The sequence below is a fragment of the Magnolia sinica genome, chromosome 12, assembly GCF_029962835.1.
Source record: "Magnolia sinica isolate HGM2019 chromosome 12, MsV1, whole genome shotgun sequence".
Lineage (NCBI taxonomy): Eukaryota > Viridiplantae > Streptophyta > Magnoliopsida > Magnoliales > Magnoliaceae > Magnolia > Magnolia sinica.
In genome coordinates, this window is record NC_080584.1 from 27881057 (window position 1) to 27903056 (window position 22000).

At 34.2% G+C, this 22000-nt stretch overlaps 1 protein-coding gene across 10 annotated transcripts in view; it reads left to right on the forward strand.

Moving 5' to 3' along the window:
- The window catches only part of LOC131221158 (uncharacterized), a 32671-nt gene that overhangs the window by 6230 nt on the left and 4441 nt on the right, over positions 1-22000 (forward strand). For 3 of the 10 annotated variants that reach the window (XM_058216318.1, XM_058216309.1, XM_058216314.1), the window contains exons 3-6: positions 7563-7615; positions 8006-8061; positions 10953-11062; positions 11150-11212. In XM_058216318.1, coding sequence (XP_058072301.1) covers positions 8019-8061; positions 10953-11062; positions 11150-11212 — 216 coding nt within the window. In that variant the 5' untranslated portion in view covers positions 7563-7615; positions 8006-8018. Of the gene's footprint in view, positions 1-6120; positions 7616-8005; positions 8062-10946; positions 11063-11136; positions 11213-22000 lie in introns of those variants that run through there. The other 7 variants (XM_058216312.1, XM_058216316.1, XM_058216313.1 and 4 more) reach the window with 6 other exon arrangements.

Here is a 22000-nt window from a genome sequence, read left to right on the forward strand (position 1 = left end):
GACCATACCATGAAACAATTTAAACACACCAAAGACCTCGTCCTTGGATTTCAAAGCATAAACCCAAACCCTCCTAGATGCATCATCCATAAAAGTTACGAAATCCAATGCCCCATCTAAGGTTTTTGTCTTCATAGGACCACAAACATCAGAATAAACCAAATCTAATACATGCATTTTATTAACATGAGAAGCAGTTTTAACGAATGAAACTCTATGCTGTTTCCCTGAAAAACAATCAAGACATATTTTGAGAGGTGTACCTGTCACGTCTGGAAGGAGCCGCTTCCTCGCTAGTACTTGAAGCCCTTTTTCACTCATGTGGCCTAGACGTCTGTGCCACATGTCAATAGCTGAATCTTTTTCTGTGTTCAACCTACCCTTGCATACACTGACACTTATCTTATAAGGGGTGTAATACTTCTTTCCTCTAGCTGTGATCAACGAACCTTGATGAGCTTCCAGCGCCAACCAGCAAACCGGCTTTCATAGCCATCATCATCCAGCCTTTCCGTTGACATCAAGTTGAGGCGAAGGTCTGAAATATGCCTCACATTCCTGAGAACCAATGTGCAGCCAAATCGGTCTTCACACAAATATCACCGACCCCTACGATCTTTGATATGCTAGAATTCCCATCTTCATGGTCTCATAGTTACCTCAAACATATCCTTGGATTTTGCTGATATGCCTAAAATTGGAGAATATAAGTCCTTGCAATAAACCAAGTCCTCCATCTTAGCCTTCCATATGGTCCAATTAGAACCATTGAGGCTGATCATCCTTGATGAGCCACCTTCCATAATTCAAAACCGATCCTACCTATTCAATGAACTTAGCTTTAATACCACTTTATTGGGGGCCTTGCACAAAACTTTAGGATCTAGCCTCCCGAAACAAACCAGAATTATGGAATAATAAAGTAATGAAATAAATCAAAGCATAAACCACACAACACTAGGAAATTTTATGTGGAAAACCTTCAAAGAGGTAAAAACCATGGGACCTCATCCAGATCAACAATCCACTATAAAGCAAAATGTTACAACTGATCACAAGCACACATGGTTTGGATCAAACCTTCTTCACTCACGTAGGAGTGGATGAACAATAAGAGAACAAAAGAAAAATTGAGAGATCTCACTGATCACGAGGATGTAGAAGCGTTGAGACGTGGATTGCGAAGTAGATCACCTCTATGAGCAGAATCTCCCTTCCACAAGCTTCCTCTCTTTGTTTCTCTCTCTCTCCCTCTCACCTTTGATAGCCCTAAGCCCTCTTAGAAAACCTTTAAGAAACCTTAGAATACCTTGGAATCTACCCCAATCCCGCATACACCCCTTTATATAAGAATAGAAAAAGGTACAATCAAAATAGGAAACAATTTCCACAGAATCCGTGTTTCCGCAATCACATCTACGTAACTCTTCGATGATATCGAAACAGAACCAAAATTGTCCAACGACCAGGGGTGAAAAATTCCTACAATTATCGATGTCATCGAAGGTCTCACGATGACAGTCTTCGATATCATCGAAAGTCCTTCGATGATATTGAAACAGGACAAAAACCGTCCAGCGACCAGCGGTGAAAAATTCAACAATTATCGATGATATCGAAACTAGTTCAATTTCATCGAACCCAGCAATGAGGAGAAAATCCCCATCAAAAGTGTAAGGATTGGAGATATCAAAATTATAATACTTGATGGTATTACACAGTTTTTAGTGTGTGGCATGTATCGAACTTGCAAAAAATTCTTTTGTCATTGAAAAAATTTGATGAACATTGCTATTAATTTTCTAGTGTAAAGAGTCAATTGAAAATTGTAAAGGGGGCAATAGTCATATCGAAAGGAGAGTTAATAGACCATTTATATCGTTCGATTAGAGATATCGTGGTCGGCGATGCTATCGTTGCTAATTTCATGATAGACTCTACTACACTCTAGCATAGACGGTTGGGCCACATAAGAAAGAAATGACTAAATGTACTTCTTGATTGAAATTTACTTTCCATTTTAAAGTATGCTAATTTAAAATTTTGTGAAGATTGGCTATTGGAAAAACTCCATAGAGCTTGTTTCCCCCCATTCATTGCCAAAAGTAAAGATGTTTTCAATATAATTCATTCTGATGCTTAGGAGACTATAGTCGAATCCTTGAGAGGTTCAAAGTATTTTGTTTTCTTTATTAACGATTTCTGTAGACAAGTTTGGGTTTACATGTTGAAAGTAAAAAAAATAATTATTTTATTTGTTTTACTAAGTTTAAAACATTAGTTGAAAATCAAAAGGAAAAGATAAGTAAGTGTCAGAAATTTGATAACGGAGAAAAATATATCTTGAAAGAATTTAAGAATTTTTACAGTGAGTATAGCATTGAGAGGCACTACACTGTTTCTGGTACTCCACAGTGGAATGGAGTTGCAGAATGTATAAACCATACACTTATGGATCATGCTAGGAACATGCTGAATTCGTCAAGCTTAAGCAATATTTTTTGACAAAAGGTCAACACAACTTATTATTTGGTAAATCATTCTTTTACTACTGCACTAGATTGTAGGATCCTTAGAGAAGTATCATTTGAAAAACCTGTTAAATATTTGTTCCTTCATAGTTTTAGTTATGATACCTATGTGTGGCTCCTAAAGAGTACATGACTAAGGTAAATATATGATTTAGAAAGTGTAATTTTCTTATATATGCGGATGGAACAAATGAGTACAGACTATGGATCCTACTATTAGTAATTAGTGGATATGTTGTTTTTAATAAATAAATTTATATGACTCAATCTGAAAGCTTTATCGAAGAAAACAGAAAGAATTTAGTTTGTCAGTTGAACAGATCACTTTATTATTTAAAGCAGGTGCTAATATGTTAGTATAAGTGGCCTAATTCCTTCAATGTGAGCTTGAGACTTTAGAGATGTGAGGTAGACTATTATACCTATGTTCATAGGTACGATAATGGTGGATTTATTATCTTGTTATTATATGTAGATGACATATTAATTATAGGTACTAGTAGAGATACCATTGCAATATTAAAGACATGTTTAGTTAGAGAATTTGATATGAAGGATTTGAGTGTTATTAATAAGATTTTTGGAATGATCGTACTTAGAGACAGGAAGAATAGAAAAGTTTGGATAAGCTAAAAGGGTTATGTTGAAAGAGTTATGCTCTACTTTAACATGCAAAACTCTAATCCAGTCAGTATTCCATTCCCTATTATTTCCAAGTTGCCTTAAAATCATTATTCTAACACATAAGCAGAAAAGGCGGTTATGTTTTGAGTACCGTATTTATTAGCAATAAGAAGCCTTATGTTTACCATAGTGTGCATCAGACCAAATATTGTGCCGGTAACGAGAGTAGTCGGTAAATATATGGCGAACCTGGGGAGAAATTATTGGATTGTTATGAAGTAGATCATTTCTTACTTGAATGGTACTTATGAAGCGGCTATTTGTTATAACATATAAAATTTAGAGTTGGTTGGGTTTATGGATGCAGATTATGGAGGAAATTATGATAAAAGAAGATCTATCACAATTTATATTTTCTTTTTGACCAGTGGTGCGGTTAGTTAGATGTCAATATTGCACTTAGTAGTGGTATTATCTTCTATAGAGGTAGAGTATATGTCAGCTACACAAGCATTGAAGGAAGTTATTTGGTTGAAGAGGTTGCTAGAAGAATTAAAATTGAAGTAGAAAGTGGTTGTGATATATTGTGACAGATAGACCACATTACACCTAGCTAAGAATCCAACATTTCATGCTCGGACCAATCACATCAATGTTCAGTATTACTTTTTTCATGATGTGGTGAAAGTTGGTCATATCTCATTACATAAGATTCACATCAATGATAACATAACAGACATGAGGATGAACCTGTTGCGAGGGAGAAGTTTGTTTGGTATATGACTGAGCTTATTGTTACCTAGCGATAGTGACGTTTAGACAACTGCTATCTGGAGTGTTTTTTGCGCTATTAAAGAAACTAGTCTTAAAAAGGGAGAATGTCGTGGCAATGAAAAACTCTCACTAAGATACATTTACTGGTGAGAGCATCTTGCTCTTATTCCCCTTCTTTTCTCTATCTCTCTATGCATATTGCCGTATGTACAGCCATGTACGGTGAAGCCTAGTTTAATGCGGCTTGGTTTTATGTTATCTCACATAGTATTGTCTATATAAGGAGGGCTAAAGGTAGAGAGAGGTACACTTTCATTATTTCATTTTCTAGTGTATTCATTGGTGTGGGATTTCTTTTACGAGTGGGAGAGAGGTAGGTCTTGTATTTTTGTTTCTTTTATTTATATTTCTAGTGAATAAGAAATTTTTGTGTTGTTGCCTCGTGGATTAGGCATATTGTTGAACAACGTAAATCCTTATACCTATTGTCTCTTATTTTGGTTTGGCTCCTTTAACTTTTGTTTAGCCATTTTCCTTTGTGTTTTGGCTTCACTTACATTGATCACATGCATGCATTTTTCCACAACATATCAAACTCGTTAATAAGTTGCATCTCACAATGATGAAGATAATATACAAAATTCAGCCTAATAAAAAAAATTAGGCAGGCCACGTGTTAGAAATAACAATTTTGTGTTGGATTTTTTACATATACAACATGGTGGAACCCACGGAATATAGGTGTTTTAAGGGCTTTATAAAACAAATGTTGTAGATGATTATGGTCTAATAAGACACCCAATTCCTCTATAACATATATTGCTAGCATAGTTCTAAAACTCACCGAGTTACTCGAAACTCGGCTGAGTCAACTCGACTTGGTAAAATTTCAAGCGAAGTCTTTCAAAAACTCAGTCTTGCGACGAACTTGGCCCAAACTTGGGAGAACTTGTTTAGTTGACTCACAAACTGGGTTGACTAAACATGACCCATGGTGACCACACAGAAATCATTAGAAAGTAATAATGTGCAGAGAACACCAATCGAACTTCCTCTTCCACTAGGCTACATAGTAGATTAATTGTCTTGTTTAAAGGTACAATTAAACTTAACTATTTTAAATATTTTCTAACATCTCCATTAACGTAGTAGATGTGTAGATAAAAGAGGAGATCACCACCTTCTTCTCAACATAGCCCTTTAATCCATGAGTGAAGAAAAATCTTTGAAAAATGAGAAATAAGAAATAAAAATAATATTATTAGTGAAAAATCTAAATCAAGTATGTTTACAAAGCTAGAAAAAAAAAGTTTGTTTACAAAGCCCATGTTGAATCTTAAATTGGCAACTTTTCTAAAATAGTAAACTTTTTCGAAATAGTAAATTATGTAAAAAATAGTAAATGGCATTTGAACTAACTTAAACACTTTTCCATGATTTAAATATAGACTTTTGGGATTCTCTAAATAAATAAATAATAATAATAATAATAATAATAATAATAATAATAATAATATAAATAAATAAATAAATAAAATCCCTAAAATGGAAAAATATATATATTAAAAAATATGAAAATTTAACTAAAAACTCAAAATTATCCTCTAAAGAACCTTATTCTAGAAACTATTTAGGGGCAAATGGCTTTTGGCATTGGTTAATGTGTAGTGCTAGTCGATAGCTTTCTAACAGCATATTATATGTGTGAATTGTATAACCACTCATAACGTTATAGTTGTCGGAAGCTATAATGCCATTTATACCTTGGATCAAACTCTAACCCAGGTTCCTTTGATCTTAAATAACCATATGATTTTCCTTGACCTCGTCCTACATCACCTACCTTTATATAGATGTTAGCAATGTCTCTAAACTTGTTTAATGACACATGAAATAGTACTCAATCATCAATTCGAATCATCCATTCTTTAATACAAGTAGGGACAACTAATGTGGTTCAGAAATCATGCCAATCAAATGGTCCTAATTATACAATACAATCAATAGCATGGGGAATGAATAGATAAGATTTAGTAGATAAAAAACATTTGCAATTATCATTCAGAACCATTTTTCCAATAGAACTCACTTTGTATTGCTTATGATTTTGAAGTAGCACCTTGATTTAATGATTCAAACCATGTGATATATGGCTTTTAAAAAAAAAATAAAAAAATTGGTTATAACAAGTTGGCATTATTCATAGGTTAGGATCATCTTATCAAGTGTGATTCTTGGACCATGGGTTTCTTCTAATGGTCCAATTGAATGAACAATCCCAATTGATGATTAGGCATCCCCAAGAAGGTGGGAACCTTAGGAAAGCCTTTCTTTTCTTAAATAAGTAGTCTCCAAGTTGACCCAACCCAAATGAGCACTTAAGTCCAGTTAAAACCATTTTTGGATTTTTAAACTATGGTTGTAAGCAGCGGTTGGTCAAAAGCTGTTGAAGCTCACAAATGTTGTGTGCATCACATCCACTCCATTTATCAAGTGCCACTTCTAACACTCATTGTATAGTTTATAGATAAACCCAATCCAAAGAAGCACACAAAGACCAAAATATAATCAATGCGAGAAAAAAAAAACCTCAACGACTATGCGGTCTGTCCTTCCTATGTTTTGATAATGCTGGTCATTTTATTGTCTAATCATCCCAGTCAGGCTCATCAAATGAACATGCTGGATGGAATATAGGCACCATGGTAGGCCTCACATACAAACCAACAATTAGTATCGCTCACCATCATTTCTTATGCATTGATCACCTTATTTGCAGTTAAGGCTACTTTTAGCCTTGGGAACCCTTAACAAAAGTAATGCCTGAATGATCAAGTTGATGTCATGCAAAATATGTTGGGTCCCACAGGATTGATCCGCCCAATGGGTACAAAGGTGATGCGGAGGATTTACGTTGGTGAATGAAGTAGATCCATCACTTTCTAGCCAAGTTAGGATGGTGCATCTCTAGAAGAACGCTATCGATTGGAGAATTCTCTAGCTTATAACTTGTAAATATAGAGTTTTTGTATTGACTATTTTCATTATTTTGAATATTAAGGCATGGCTCTTATTTATAGAGCAATTTTATATACGAACTACATGTTGAAATAATTACAGAGGAGTTGCACAATGAAATAATAACAAATGAGTTACACAATTAAAATAACTATAGAGGAGTCACACGTGAAACATTATGCAGTGTTACACAATGAGATACTAATAAGATGGCAAAACTCAAGGCATGAAGGTAGGACAAATAGGCCTTGATTTACTGAACGCATATTACATGACATGTGTACAATTATTCTCATCTAACGACTGATGCAAAATATGATTTTTCAAATCATCTATTATAGTCCCCTTAAAACTAGGTAGATATTGAAAGCCAAGTTTGATAAGAATTGAGAGGAAGGTGTCATGAGAAAGAGGCTTCGTGAATACATCAGTAAGCTGAATGCTAGAAGAATCAAAATGGGTATGTAATAAGCCAAGCTCAATGTGTTTCCAAATAAAGTGATAATCCATCTTTATGTGTTTCGTAGACTTTGTAAACTGCCTCGTCTATTCCGTGTCCACTCCATGCATTTTTCATCTCTCATATCTTTCCCTTTGCTCTTCTTATACGAGCAGCTGTGAGATCTCTACTTAAGAGGGCGCTAATCTTAGCTTCCGACAACATCTAGGTATTTCTTTTTTCTATTCACACTGATTCTTGTTCTTTGTTTTTTTAACGCTTTCTGAATAATTTCCTTCTTACTTTCTATTTTTGATCAGTACAACTTTTTACTATGATAATACTAGAAGTGGAAAAGAATAAGTGTGGGTTATCAAATTGGTGGGTGTAAATAGTAGCTTCTTTAATTTGTTTCTTTATTCTTTCAACTTTAATTTTATGGTTTTTTGTCATTTCTTGCCATGGATGTTGAATCAAAAGAAGATTTTGAGCACTTCAAACTCCAAAACCAGGGGAAAGAGGAGTGAAGTTCTTTGAGAGTGGGTTAGCGGTTGAGTTCAAACGTTTCTTCCTTGATTATTTATTATTATTTTAATTATTATTATTATTTTTTTGGTAGTGAAGTAGCTGAAATGAGACAATATGCTGGAGCCATGTTGCACCATTTGGACAAAGGTAAAAGTTTCTTCCATTATATTTAAGGTTTTGCTAACATCACCATCTTCCAAAGCTTTTAAATGACAAATGGAATAGCCCGTTGCTGATTTGAATCGTCCATTCATTTATGCAACTAGGGGCAGACCATGGTGCAAAAATAATGTGAATTGGCCGATTCTAAACATCCATCAATGACATGGAAAATGGATGCTCAAGATTGAGCGGAGAAACACTTTCAATCATCAACTTAAAACATCCATTCGATCCCACTTTGTATTGCTTATGGTTGAAATGTATCACTAAGGTGGGATGATTCTGACCATGTGATTTATAGCTCATAAACAATGAATAGTTCTACCAAATTGTCTTCGTTCAAACCGTTGAATTAACCATCCCAGTTGATGATTGGGCATCCTGCAAGGCTTTTGAAAGGCCTGGATAAATATTAGCAAAACCCTATATTTAGTCTCAATTATTGTAGGGTCCTTACTCATGGCTTAGTGGTTTACTCACAAGAGTTTCAATACTAAGGTCATGGGTTCAAGTTTCTATCGTGGGGTGTGTGCGTGGAAAAATAAAGTATCAGTTACCTTGTGACAAAATGATTGGATGATCCTCACATCCTTTAGAAAAGGATGATATGCATGGATTATAATAGAACTACTATCCAAATCATCAATTATGTGCAGCACCACTTTGATCGTCCATCCATCTTAAAAATAATTTGATTAAAAGATCCTATCCAATAGATAAATATTTGTGAAAGTGGATGATCTATATCGATTAACGAAAAAAGGTCTTGTATTGATTTGGATCATCCATGATGATGTGCCAACTTTGATTTTCCATCTCTTAAAAATCACTATAATCTAAGGATCTAAGCATCCGATTGGATAGGAGATTCATGACCCTGCCATCCATTGTATCAAGCCTGGCTGGGAAGGGGAGATGCCATTTTTTTACACGAAAAGATAGGTCATTACCGATCATTATCCCACCTTTGACTCTCCATTCCTTAAAAATTTTACGAAATTTTACAAAAAAAAAAACTAATTAATATAGAATTTACATTCTAATTACTTTTTTCAAAAGGTTTTCAATAAGAAACCTCATTTATCTAAGTAGTTTTCATTAGAGTACCTTCCGGTGGGTTTCTTAACGATGGTTGGGGGTCGGCCATGAGAGCATAGGGGTGGGCGGCTTGGGTGGGCTCCACCCTAATGTTTTTGTGAAATCTACTCCGATCAATAAGCGTCACATCCCTTGTTAGGCATAAGAACCAAAACTTAGGTCCATCTGTGATTAAGGTGGACTATAAGACTTGTATATAGCAATGCTCACCCTCCAAACTGTTTACCTTGGTGGCTCCACCTGAATCACAAATGGGTGTGATTTTTGGGCTTCATGACTAAATTTTGATGTGGCATTTAATAGTTGGAGTGTATTTCATATAAACATCCTGGAGGGCTTTGTAAAAATCAAAGGTGGACATCAACCCTTCCAATTAGAGTGGTTCATCTGAATTAAAGGTCAACTTGATTTTTTAGAATTGGATCTAACAAGGGATTACACATGTAATGGTTAAAGTGGAATTCACGTACATGCCATGCTTCGTCTCATCAAAATTCCAAGGTGCAACATACTCCTCCCAATTGTTCTATAAAAAAATAAAATAAAAATAAAAATAAAAATAAAGATTTCACCCACCCTTGATTTCTTTAGTGGCCCATCATGATGTGTATGTGAGATCTAATTTGACCATTAGTTATATAATCCCACATTAGATGTAGGTCCATAAAATTCAGGCTGACTTGTGATTCATATGAACCACATTAAAGAAAAAACTTGAGAAAGGAAAGTCCAACCTTGATTGTTATGAGGCCCACCATGATAATATTATGAAATCCTCTCCAACCTTTAGATGCCAAACCAAAGGTTGATCCCTGATTCAAGTGGGCAACACCAAGGGAAACAGTTTGGAGGATGACTGTTACCCTTTACACTGTTTCTAATCATGTGGTCTACTTGAATCACAGATGGGGCTGATTTTTGGCCATGGGCCTAATAGGGGGTGAGCATCTAGTGGTCGAGATGGATTTCACATAAACATCAAGGTAGGGCCCATTTGAGCCATCAAACCCTTTGGTCACAAAGTCGATACTTACCGTTGCTACGAAATATAAAGGATGGTACTCTAGTGATAATTGCTTAGATTAATAAGGTAGATTTTTTGGAAAAAACTACCAAAATGTAAATTCTCTATTAAGTTGGTAGTTTTTTTTTAATCCGCAAAAACTTGCTTTGATCAGAAGATGTTAACAATTGATGCATTAGCTTGAAAAGTGGATGATTAGTGTTGATTATACAATAGAAGGGTCATTTGATTATGCATTTCACGGAGTATATTCATTGCCAATCCCTCTCAAAAGTCACTTTTTTTTCCCCTTGAGTCCTGAAGATTCTGGATTCAATTAGATTTTAGAAAATTATGAATATAATGAATCATATTGGTTAAAATGTTTGATAATTATAATTAGAATGTTCCAAATGATCATTTATGTCATAATATATTATTTTATAATTAACTTATTTCGTTTTGTTGGTTGACCATTTTTGGCAAGTTAGCTTTTTAACACCAATTTCGATCCACACGGTATTGGATGGGGTTTGTAAAAGTGCATTAAACACAAATGTTGAATTGGGATTTGACTCAAAATGTCATATTTGTATCTAAAGTCACTTTTGAGAATGCATCCATATGGCCCCTTAATCTTTTATTGTATTTATAACAAGCTCAAAAAATGATGTTTTAAAGTTGAAATATAGACATTTGCTTGTTGCCTTTTCTCTATTTCTTTTCCTCTTCTTTGGCTCTTTCAATAGTGAATGTTGCTTTTTTGATTCAACAGTCAAATACCTAACTACTATGGAGCTCCCTTTGTTCGTTGCGATGATTTTACTTTTCATGGTTTTCACTTTGAACAAATCAATGGAAGGACAAAGCTCGCCAAATAGAGAGGTAGACATGCTAATTGAATTTTACGCTCTCTATATCTTTCTTTTTAAAACAAACATTAGAAGTACTTCATTTAGTTTCTATATCCAGGAGGGAAATGAAAATGTTCTGGACAATTCCTTACGCCACGCCACCAATAATCAAATGGAAAAGGTGGATCTTCTACAAATACTTATTTTATTTTCAATGTCATTGGTAACGTTATGCACTTCTAGTTCTTGCAAACTGATTGAAAATGAAATAGATGAGGCATATGGAAGATTATAAACAAAGAAAAATATTTAAAAATAAGTTTAAGCGCGTTATAGTGTCACTATTTTTAAGGCGATATTCACACTCTGTTGGTTTTTAAACTAGTTTACAAGAAGGTTACAAAAAAAATATGCCTCTAGGATATAATAAGCATCCTCTCCTAAACTGGAGAAAAGTGAGCTTCGGCTTACAACTGAAAAGTTGCTCCTTGAACACACTTTTGCGGTCCATGCCCCTAACTTCTTTATTTATGTAATTTACCCTTTAACTTCTTTTTTACTTGCAATTTTCCCTCTAAAAATTTTGTAACATTTCAAAAATACAAAAAAGAAATTAGTGGAGATGAAGATGGAAAGAAGAGATTGCTGGAGTTGTTATGTGTTGGAATGACTCAAGGATAGGTTTTTATAAATTAACAAGGGATACATAAAGCTCCTTATGTGGAAACTTACAAGTAAATTTTAACTATCCACTAAAATTTCAATTTTAAAAGATGGATCGTTCACAAAAATTTATCATGATTCATAATCCAATGGTTACCACTAATCAACAAAACCCACAACCCCTCCTTTTTATTTTATTTTATTTTATTATTTTATTGTTTATTTTAAAAAATCCCAACAATCCTCGCTATTTTTCTAAATAAAGAGGTGGAATATAAAATGAAAATATATGCTTAGGATAAAGTATTTTATGGACTTGAACCTTCACTTAGTATAGACACGTCAAATTTGCACTAAAATTCTTAGTGACTATGGTCTTGAACTAACTAGTCTATATGACACAACTGAACTTGTCACACATACATATATTTTAATTGATATGTGCTCTAAAATTAATAAAAAAAAATTAGTTGCATTTTAGTTAGTCCTATATTCATAAGTTTAAGAGAGAAGCTAAAACTTTCAAACATCAGGAAGCGGCCCCACTTTTAGTACTCATATAGGTGAATCATTATCAATACCCTTTAAAGAATAACATCATTGAAAAGACTTACTATGAAAAAAAATTCATCTTCCTTTTAATCATTATAGGTACCAAACACTATAAATACATTCAAGAATGAAATGGATAAGAAAATGTACAATGCTACTTTAGCTACTTCGTATAAATAATTTGTGCATTTAATTTATTAAAATAAATTAGCAATTTTCCTATTTAGTGTCTATAAAATTAGGGTAAGTCTCATTTCTCTCGATATTTTACTAACAACATCCCTTGCTAGTTCCTTGGTAAATGGGTATATTAGATTCTAGAGTGTATACTATACTGTTAAAATGCCATCACCACATAATTACTATAAAAAAATGGAGTCTTACATTGATATGTTTAGATTTTCCATTGCGAGTCTTGTTATATATCTTAGATAACGTCACTTCACCATCATAGTGGATAGATAGAAGTAACAAAGGCCTTGCAAATAATGATATCTCTAATAATATATTTTACAACCATTCTGCTTCTTTATCATTAGCCACCAAAGCTATGAATTTATATTCTATGAAATAATAAGATATACAAGTTTATTTCTTGGATCCTTAAGAAACAATGGCTCCTCCAACTGAAAATATTAATCCATTGGTGGACTTGGATTCATTAGAGTGTGATCCAACTTACATCACTATACCCTTCAAGCGCAATAGAGTAACCAGAAAAGTGTAGGATATAGTTAATTATTTCCTTCAAGTATCTAAGTTCTTTAGAAACAACATTCTAATATCTAAACTTAGATTATTGGTAAACTTACTTAATTTATCTACTTTAAATGCAATATTAGGTCAAAGAGATATCATGGTATGCACTAAACTACTTATTACCTTAGAATAATTAAACTAAGATACACTATAACCTTCATTTCAAACTAACTAAATGTTAGAATCAAAATGAGTAAAAACGTGATTTTTACCATAATGATTAAAGTTTCTTAGTATCTTTTCGATATAATGTGTTTGAGATGGAATTATACAATTCTTGTTTCTCACTAGCATGATACTTAGAATCATATTAACTTCACGTATAATTTTCATGTCAAGACTAAATGGTGAGAATCTTTTGGTGTCATTTATTACTTCTAATATGTACTAACAATTAACATATCCTTTACATGTAAAAATAAAAATAAAATAGCGCATAGTGGGTCCAAGAGCTATGTGTGCAAAAGCTTGGAGGATCTAAGTAATAAAGGTTATGAGGGGAGGTGTAAATAGGAACAATTAAAAATTATGCCTTTTAAATCCACAATTGCTTATTTTAACTAATTTTTCATTAAACTAAGAAAATTAAATGCACGGCTTCCAAGCAAATAGAAGGTCCAATTACATAGGTTATAAATCATATTCTTATGAAGCAACTAATCTATAAACATGATAGTGTACATGTGTGAGTGAGATATGACAACTATCAAATCCTAACATTCATCTCATCATATATATAATTCATCAATTAATTACATACGCATAATTAAATAAGTGCTTAAATAGCAATCCCAAATACAAGCATATATATTGGTTTGGTTTCCGTACTCCACTCCCAATAGACGCACTTAACCCATAAGTGTGTCGTATTTTATTATTGAAGGATTTAAATTAAGCTCACTTTAAGACTCGTAACCCTATTAATCAATTATACACTTCAACTTTGGTATTGATCAAACTGTTCTCTTGTAGACCCCCCATGGAATTGCAAATATCATTAAGTTTAGAATAAAATTACATGAAAGTTTTAGACTCTTTCATTCTAATATTTTACTGTGATAGTTCTCTTATGGAAGACTTCCAATATATCACACACTTCTTTACCCATTTCACATGTATAAATATATTTAAACTCATCGAGGAAAATCACGTAGTAAATAAAATTGAGAGCTTTGTCACCATAGGTACACTGTGCGCACTCATTAACACTCCATTTTGATTTATCTTTAAAAGTTCTAATGATTCTACCATTAACCACAACTTGTTTCATGGGCATAGTTCATCCTTATTCAACAATAATCCAAACCATAAGGTCAATAGATCTTAGAAAGACCCTTATCCTAGACTTCTAATAAGTGTAGTTAGACCTGTCAAAATATAGTAGTCGTGTGATGGCACACCCCTCTTTGGTATAATTCATTTTGAAGCCCCTTGGATCAACTCAAGGTGATTAAGTCCTTCAAGAGCTATCTACTCTGATACCAACTGAAATTATGTGATAATATAGGATACCACAGTTACGCATAAAAGCTTGGTGGAGCTGTAGAATGAAGGCTATGTCCTATAGGGAGATGATTAAGACCAACTATTTTTTTTACCAATAATATATAATTGCTTACTTAAAATAATATGCCAATTAACTTTAAGACTTCCAATCCAGTAGAGAATCCAATCACATAAACTGCAATGGATATATTATTTAAGCACCTAGTCTATATATGATAGTGTACATATGTGTGTGGGATGTGCTAACTATTAACTCTTAGTATTCATTTAATCATGCATACATATAATTCACTAATCAATTATATAAGAATAATTTAAAACATGTTCAAAAGATAATCTCAAACACAAGCATGTATAGTGGTTCAATTTTCCTACTCTACCACCGATGGATGCACTCACTCCATGAGTGTATTAGATTGAACTATTGAAAGTTCGGAATCAGGTTCACCTCTATCCTTTACAAGTGTACACTACTGCCAGTGGCGTACATAAGGACTTACCCATGTACTCACCCATGTCGATGGCTTACGCACGGACTTACCATGTATATACCCATGTCAGTGGCCTACATAAGGACTTACCCATGGCCTACACAAGGACTTACATTCGTACTCACTTATATTGGTGGCGATATAGTCATTCACAACAACCTACACAGTTTGGGTTACAAAATCTATATTCAATCCTACAAAAGGAGTGTGTGGACTTTCACAATTCGATAACTTATCGGATTGATCCACTTTTGTAGCACCTTCTCAGATTGCTTGATCGATACTCTTCCGTGCGTTGATAAACTTCTATTTTCTCTCCCGATCGTTAATGCTGATGCATTTCTAATTCTTCATCTCCAAGATCAAATTCTTTGCATGCGACGCTCCTTTGATGTGACCATAGTGATGAGAAGTTGGTGAAATCTCATATAACTAATGGAAGGTTATTATCCTAAGAGATTCACTTAGATGAGTCTTCTAGAGTGTTTAGACAAATGATATACTAATAAAGGCTAGGTTTAATATTTAGAGAATGGTGGAGTTCAAGAACATCTTCAAAGTGGATGTTAGATTCCTTATAAGAGTTTTATTATCAATGAAGATGACTTGGAACTCATTGGTTTAGAGTATCACGATGAGAGATATGAACATGGAATCACCCAAGCTTCTATTACATAGAAAATTTATCATTTTTTCCATGAACTGAATACCCTTTTTTAAGAAACTAATTTGTAATGGCTATAAAATGGCTAGTTAAGGCTTTGTCGATAGGATTGAAAGAGCCTTCAATGAGATCGAAGGTACTTTGATAGGATTGACCATCTATGGATCTCATCGAGAAAATTTAAAAATTATTTGTTTGGTTGTTGGACTCATTCTTTGATCTGATCGAGTGGTCATTTAATTCCACCAAGTCCTATCGACAACTTGTCAATGGGATTGAGAACCACTTGAAGACTGTTATTTTGGGCATATGATTTCACAACAGCTCTGCACCTCTTCCGACCTTACTTATCATTTTCTAATTAAGCTTTTAAAGCTAAGGGATGATTAACAAGGTTTACTATAAGGCTAAGATCATCTAGATGTTCAAGGGTTAGGGTCACCAAAAGCAAAAACACATCATATACCTGTTCTTTGCTCCTTGATGCTCATGTCCACTTACATCTTCGATCTTCAATTTCTAAGAGCTCAATCGACTACATGATATACAGACTCATGTGATTGACAAACAAGGTACACAAATCGGTACACTAATTGATATTATAGTGACTGGTGACAAAAATGAGAGATTAAAAATTTAAGGTTCATATCTTCATACTCAGTTTCAAATTAAAAATCTTAGTCTTCTTCAATATTTCTAGTGGTATGAACAAATTTTGGGATAAATTTATCTCAGAGAAAATATAAGCGTGACTTACTGAAAGAGACAAGAATGTTGGGTGTTAAACGAGTTGATACATGAATGAATCTTTCTCTTAAACTTGAAACTAAGAAAGGAGAATTGTAAAAAGACCCTAGTATGTATAAAAGGCTTGTTGACGAACTTATCTATTTGACTATCACCAAACCTGATTTTTCTTTTTCATTCAGTGTTGTAAGTTAATTCATGCAAAGTCTAAAGATACACATCTACAATAATTATGAGGATTTTCAGGTATTAAGTTATTTGTAGATGATCCTGGGTTAAGCCATGATAAAAAGTTGACTACAAGTTATTGTACATTCCTAGCCAATAAAGTGGTAATTTGAAAATGTAAGAAATAAAATGTATTTACCAAGTCAAGCATTGAAGTTGAATATAGATCAATGGCATATGAAACTTGTGAGCTTATATGATTCGAAGTTCAGGTTCCAATGTCTTTACATTGCAACAATCAAGCTACAATACATATTGCCAATAATCCTATTTGTTATGAGAGAACAAAACATATAGAAATAGATTTCCATTTCATTTGAGATAAGATATCTAAAAGGCATATCTACACATCATATATTTCATCTCACAATCAAATTGCAAGTTTATGCACCAAGGCTCTTAAAAAATTTTAGTTCGACAAACTTGTTTCTAAGTTGAATATGCAAGACATTTACGCTCCAACTTGAGGGGTAGTTTTAAAGGTTGGCGATGGGCCTACAACCCACTTGGATTTGGTTAATTATGGGCCTATGGCCCACTTATTTCTTGATCATTTTAGTATTTCGATATGTAGTAAAGGCAATCCTTTTTCATTTCTTATATTTTAAACTTAAAATAAAAGATAAAAGGGTAAGGAAATGCAACCTTTACCCTACATTTTCTTCTCTCTCTCTCTCTCCTTTTCTCTTTTCTTATTTTTTATACATCTCTAGAGAATCTATAAAATAAATCAAGCGTATCAAAAAAAGAAGAATTTTTCATTTATAAGGTTTAACTTTAATATTTCATTGAATACAGAATCCTTCCTTGCATATATTGCATTTTTTTTTTTTGAAAAAATCAACTTATTAGATTAAAAAATTCTGAAGCCAAACTTAGTTAGTAGGCTAGTTTTCCTTTTCTTACAACCTTATACTGTAGAGACATTTCTTATATATAGTTCTTGATCATTCCTCACTATCATGTTTAGTCGCATTAGAGTGTACCCACCATTTAACATCGTCATTCATCATACTTGCCTTAAAGATGACCACTACCAAATTCATGCTTTTTGCTATATTGACTTGCCTTTTATTTTCTTGCATTCTTTTCATACTTACGACTATCTTTCTTAAAATAACTTGAAATTTTATGGAAAAAGGATGGACCTTTCTTGGATGTATTCATTTTCAACCTTTGTTTATTGAGTTTGAATTTGTCTTCTTTCTTCAAACGTGTCTTTTCTGATTCACGATTTATACCATTCTCAACTAGGTTAGCCTTAACTAGAGGATCTTGTTGTTCTTCCTTTTTGTCATAAAGCCTAGATTTCTCTTTAATTAAAAAAAAAAAAAAAAACATCAAGAGATCCTCTAAAGATATTTTCTCAATTTTTTATTTTAGAGATTTCTTAGTATCTTTCCATCTAGTTGGTAGTTTGGCTATAATTATTGATACTTGAAAAGATTTGCCAAGATTAGTGACATCAGCAAGAATCAATTGGATAAAGATGGTAACTCATGAACTTGATAGAGGAGAAGTCTTTCATCAAAATTCTAAGAATCGACTTTTAAGGATTTTTTATCACCTTCATCCTCTGATATGTACTTAGCTAGCAATGCTTATCATAAAGCGGTAGATAACATATAATGAATTGGATAATGTGTTAAAGATGTGACCCTTGCATCGGTAATCATTACACACCCATTCTTATCACTTTTAAACTTGTACCCCTATATCATTGTTGGAAGGTGGTGCAGGAGAATCTTCAATAAGCACATGGTCTAACTTGAGTGATGTTGAAAGGTGGTGCAGGAGAATCTTCAATAAACACATGGTCTAACTTGAGTGATGTGATAAAAAGATATACCCATGATTGCTATCGAAGAAAATTTAAGCTGCCAAACATTGTTATTCAAGTGATGTCAGGATGGCCTATAGAAGAACTCATTATATCGCCTTAAAATTGAAATAAGAGAGGCATATACAAGAGGTAGAAACAAAGATAAACACTTAAAGATAGGCTTAAGGCATGCTTCTGAAAGTGCCCTGGTTTAACAATTAGCGTGATCGTTGAGTCAGCCAGATAGAGGACCCCCATAGGAAGATTGATCAAGCATTTGCCTCAAATGGATGTGTGCTTGAACTTGCCACAGGTAAATCTTAACCTCACATCCCATGTCCCAAAACACTAGGTAATTAAAACCACTAAAATTAAATAGAGCTCCCTAAGGTTTTTGGCTAAAAAACTTTTTTTTAAAAAAATAGGAAAATCTTTAAGTTTTCTACCTTTGTCGATTTATCGACACATGGTTCAATGAAATTGAACCCTGTTGTCGATGTCCTCGAAGCTCACTCAATATTATCGAAAAGAGGACATAAGATGTCCAGCAACCACAAAGATCTCTAGACGGAATTATCGATGTATTGATAGACAGTTAGATATCATAGAAATCTGAATCTCGAGTCCATCGAGTAGACTCGATAAAATCGACATTAGGTCTGTTGTGTCCAAAGTTCTGCTAAGGCAAATCATGTAATCCTCGATATATCGAAGAGCTCCTTGACATTCTCGGAATTCAAATCTCGATGATATTAGAAGCCCTTCAATGATATCGGATTAGGACATATTTCTATCCAGTAAGTTTTTCAGTTGTTTTTTCTTAGATCGAGGGTCACTCGATAAAATCGATATTTAAATATCGATCATATCGAGGCATGGTCGATGTCATCGAATATGGACACAAACTATCCAGCAAGTTTAAAGGAGAATTCCTTAGAATTATTGATGAATCGACACTATCCTCGATATCGTCGATATTCAAATTCCAATGATATCAAGTGATGCTCGATCATATCATTTACCTGAAATATTTCAAAGGCAAATTGCTCTCACATTTTCAAATGTCGAGGAATCGAACCTAGTATCGATGAAATCGGAGTTCAAAATCCGATGACATCGATACCCATTTGATTTCCTCGACCAGTTGGCAAAAGATTTTTAAAAGCGTTTGATGGTTGAGTTCGTGTCATCGAGTGGCTAGTCGATGCTATCGAAAGTATATGCTCGATGATACAGAACTCTGTTAAAAATGTGATCATTTTATATCCATTGGAACCTTTTGCCTATTTAATGAGAGCTTGCCCTTAGTTGTTTGGTAGAGAAAATAAAGAGTACTTTTGTGTATTTAACCCTAGATCATATACCCTAAGCTTTTTCTCTCATGGAAATTCATCCTCCAATCCACCCTCATCATTGACATTCAATAGAGTGGATTGGCGAATGAACTTCCGCATTCAAGGATTTTGTAGCTACTACCTTAATGACAAATCATTAAACTGGGAAGCCTTGAATGCATAGATGATTGGAATCGCTCTATCTCTCTTATAGGAAAATATTTAATAAAGTCGGATTCCATCATAACCTTGACCCAACCCGTCGCCATGTATTGGTACATCTTCAAAGTTGCAGTTCAAGGAAGCTGAAGATTCTTCGTCATCAAAGGAGGAGATCTTTATTAACGCACTGAATAGGGCTCATCTACTTATTTGTAAGTCATTAGAGTTCAGAAGACCCTTGTGATCATTCCTTCTGGAGGATTGGGTTTAAGATGTTTCTCACCCCTTGCAAGTCTTCATAGGAGGCCTCTGGCGAGAGTGTATATGGGGGTGCTTTGTATTGACCCTTGCTTTGTGGAGAGCATAAACTGGTTAGAGGTAAACTTATTGTAAAACCTCTGGTTTGAGGTGAACTTGTTGCGAAACCTCCATTGAGGTTCCTTATGTGGATCATTGGCTAGTGTGGCCTAAAAGTCGGGTGCTATGTGTTGACCCTTGTTGATGGGAGCATAAAGTGTGTCGTGTAGACACGTTGTGTCAGCCTAAGTGTAGGTTGTACTGGTAAGAGGTGAACCTGATTTAAAACCTCCGGTTTGAGGTGAACCTGTTGTGAAACCTCCGTTAGTGAGATCCGGTACACTTAAGGGTTGAGTGCATCCACCGGAAGTGGAGTAGACAAGTAGTCGAACCACTATAAAAATAACTATGTTTGAGATTGTTGTTGTCCTCTACTGCTTGTGTAATTTCCTTAATTGATTTCATATCTAATTATCTAAGATCACACCTCACTCATAGTCACTTTCATCATAAACTATGATTTGCATGTTGTTTATCTTTCAAATAGTTTTATGACTGGATCCTCTATTTGGCTTGGAAGCCATTAGGGTTACTTTGTAGAACTCGTGATACATGCATATTTTCTCAAGATAAGATTAGAAGGATTTTAAAATATCATAAAATACTAAAAAGTCCTATTCACCCCCCTCTAGGACATATTGGCATATTCCACTTCAACTAAAGCGGTCATTATCGCAATTTCAGCTTTAATGTCACTATCACTCTACTGGTTGTTAAATTAGTTTGGAAAATGTTTATAGTAAATGTACCTCTAGGATACAATAAGCTTCCTCGCTTAAACCAAATAAATGTAGGCTTTGATCTATAAAATCGAAAATTTATACTCCGAACTTACTTTTTGTCACACTCTAAACTCGGAAACCGGGCTCACAGAATTCCTGATCACCGAATCCAATGCCGACAACCTCCGAGTACCCCAATCTTAGCTCCTAATGCCCATACGCCAGATTCCGATCCTGAGATCCTACAAGGAGAATTTTTCAACGCACATTTATCTCGTAAGAAGCATAACCACAAGTTTACCCAAATCACAAAGGTAACATCATCATCACATATCCACTAATATAAACAGTTGATTATAATGCTGAAGGAAAAATACGTATATCGATAATCAAAGCTCCAGAAGATAGCTGCATGCTCCAAGCTCAACGCTGTTGCGACCTAACGCTATCTGCACACATCTATCATGCATAAGCTTATAGAAAGCTTAGAGGGTGGTGCAAGTGTGTGTGCAAGGTAAGTGTGAAATACCAAAGTAATGTGGAAACATACTAGTAAGTTCATAAATACTACCAGCCATATCCAGGCTATGCGATGTAAAAACATAATAAGCCAATATCATATACTGAGGAAGCAATGTAGATCAGATATGCAATGCGAAAACATAGTAGGCCAAATATCATATACTGAGGGTATAATGCAATATACAAATCCTGAAGAGTTAACGAATACCGTCAGCCGTATCTTGGCCATGCATCAAACCTGCATGTATTGCGCGATTATGTCGGGGCAACTCTGTCTCACAAGGAGTCCCAGAAAAATGTCTGCCCAATGGCATATGCTTTAATCAATCATCCCTCACAACATACAAAAAAATGATGGGGTCCACAGAAGGACGGCAGATCTAGTCCAAATATCAAGATAGGCTCTAAACAGAGGATACACCAAACCTTATACTGCATAT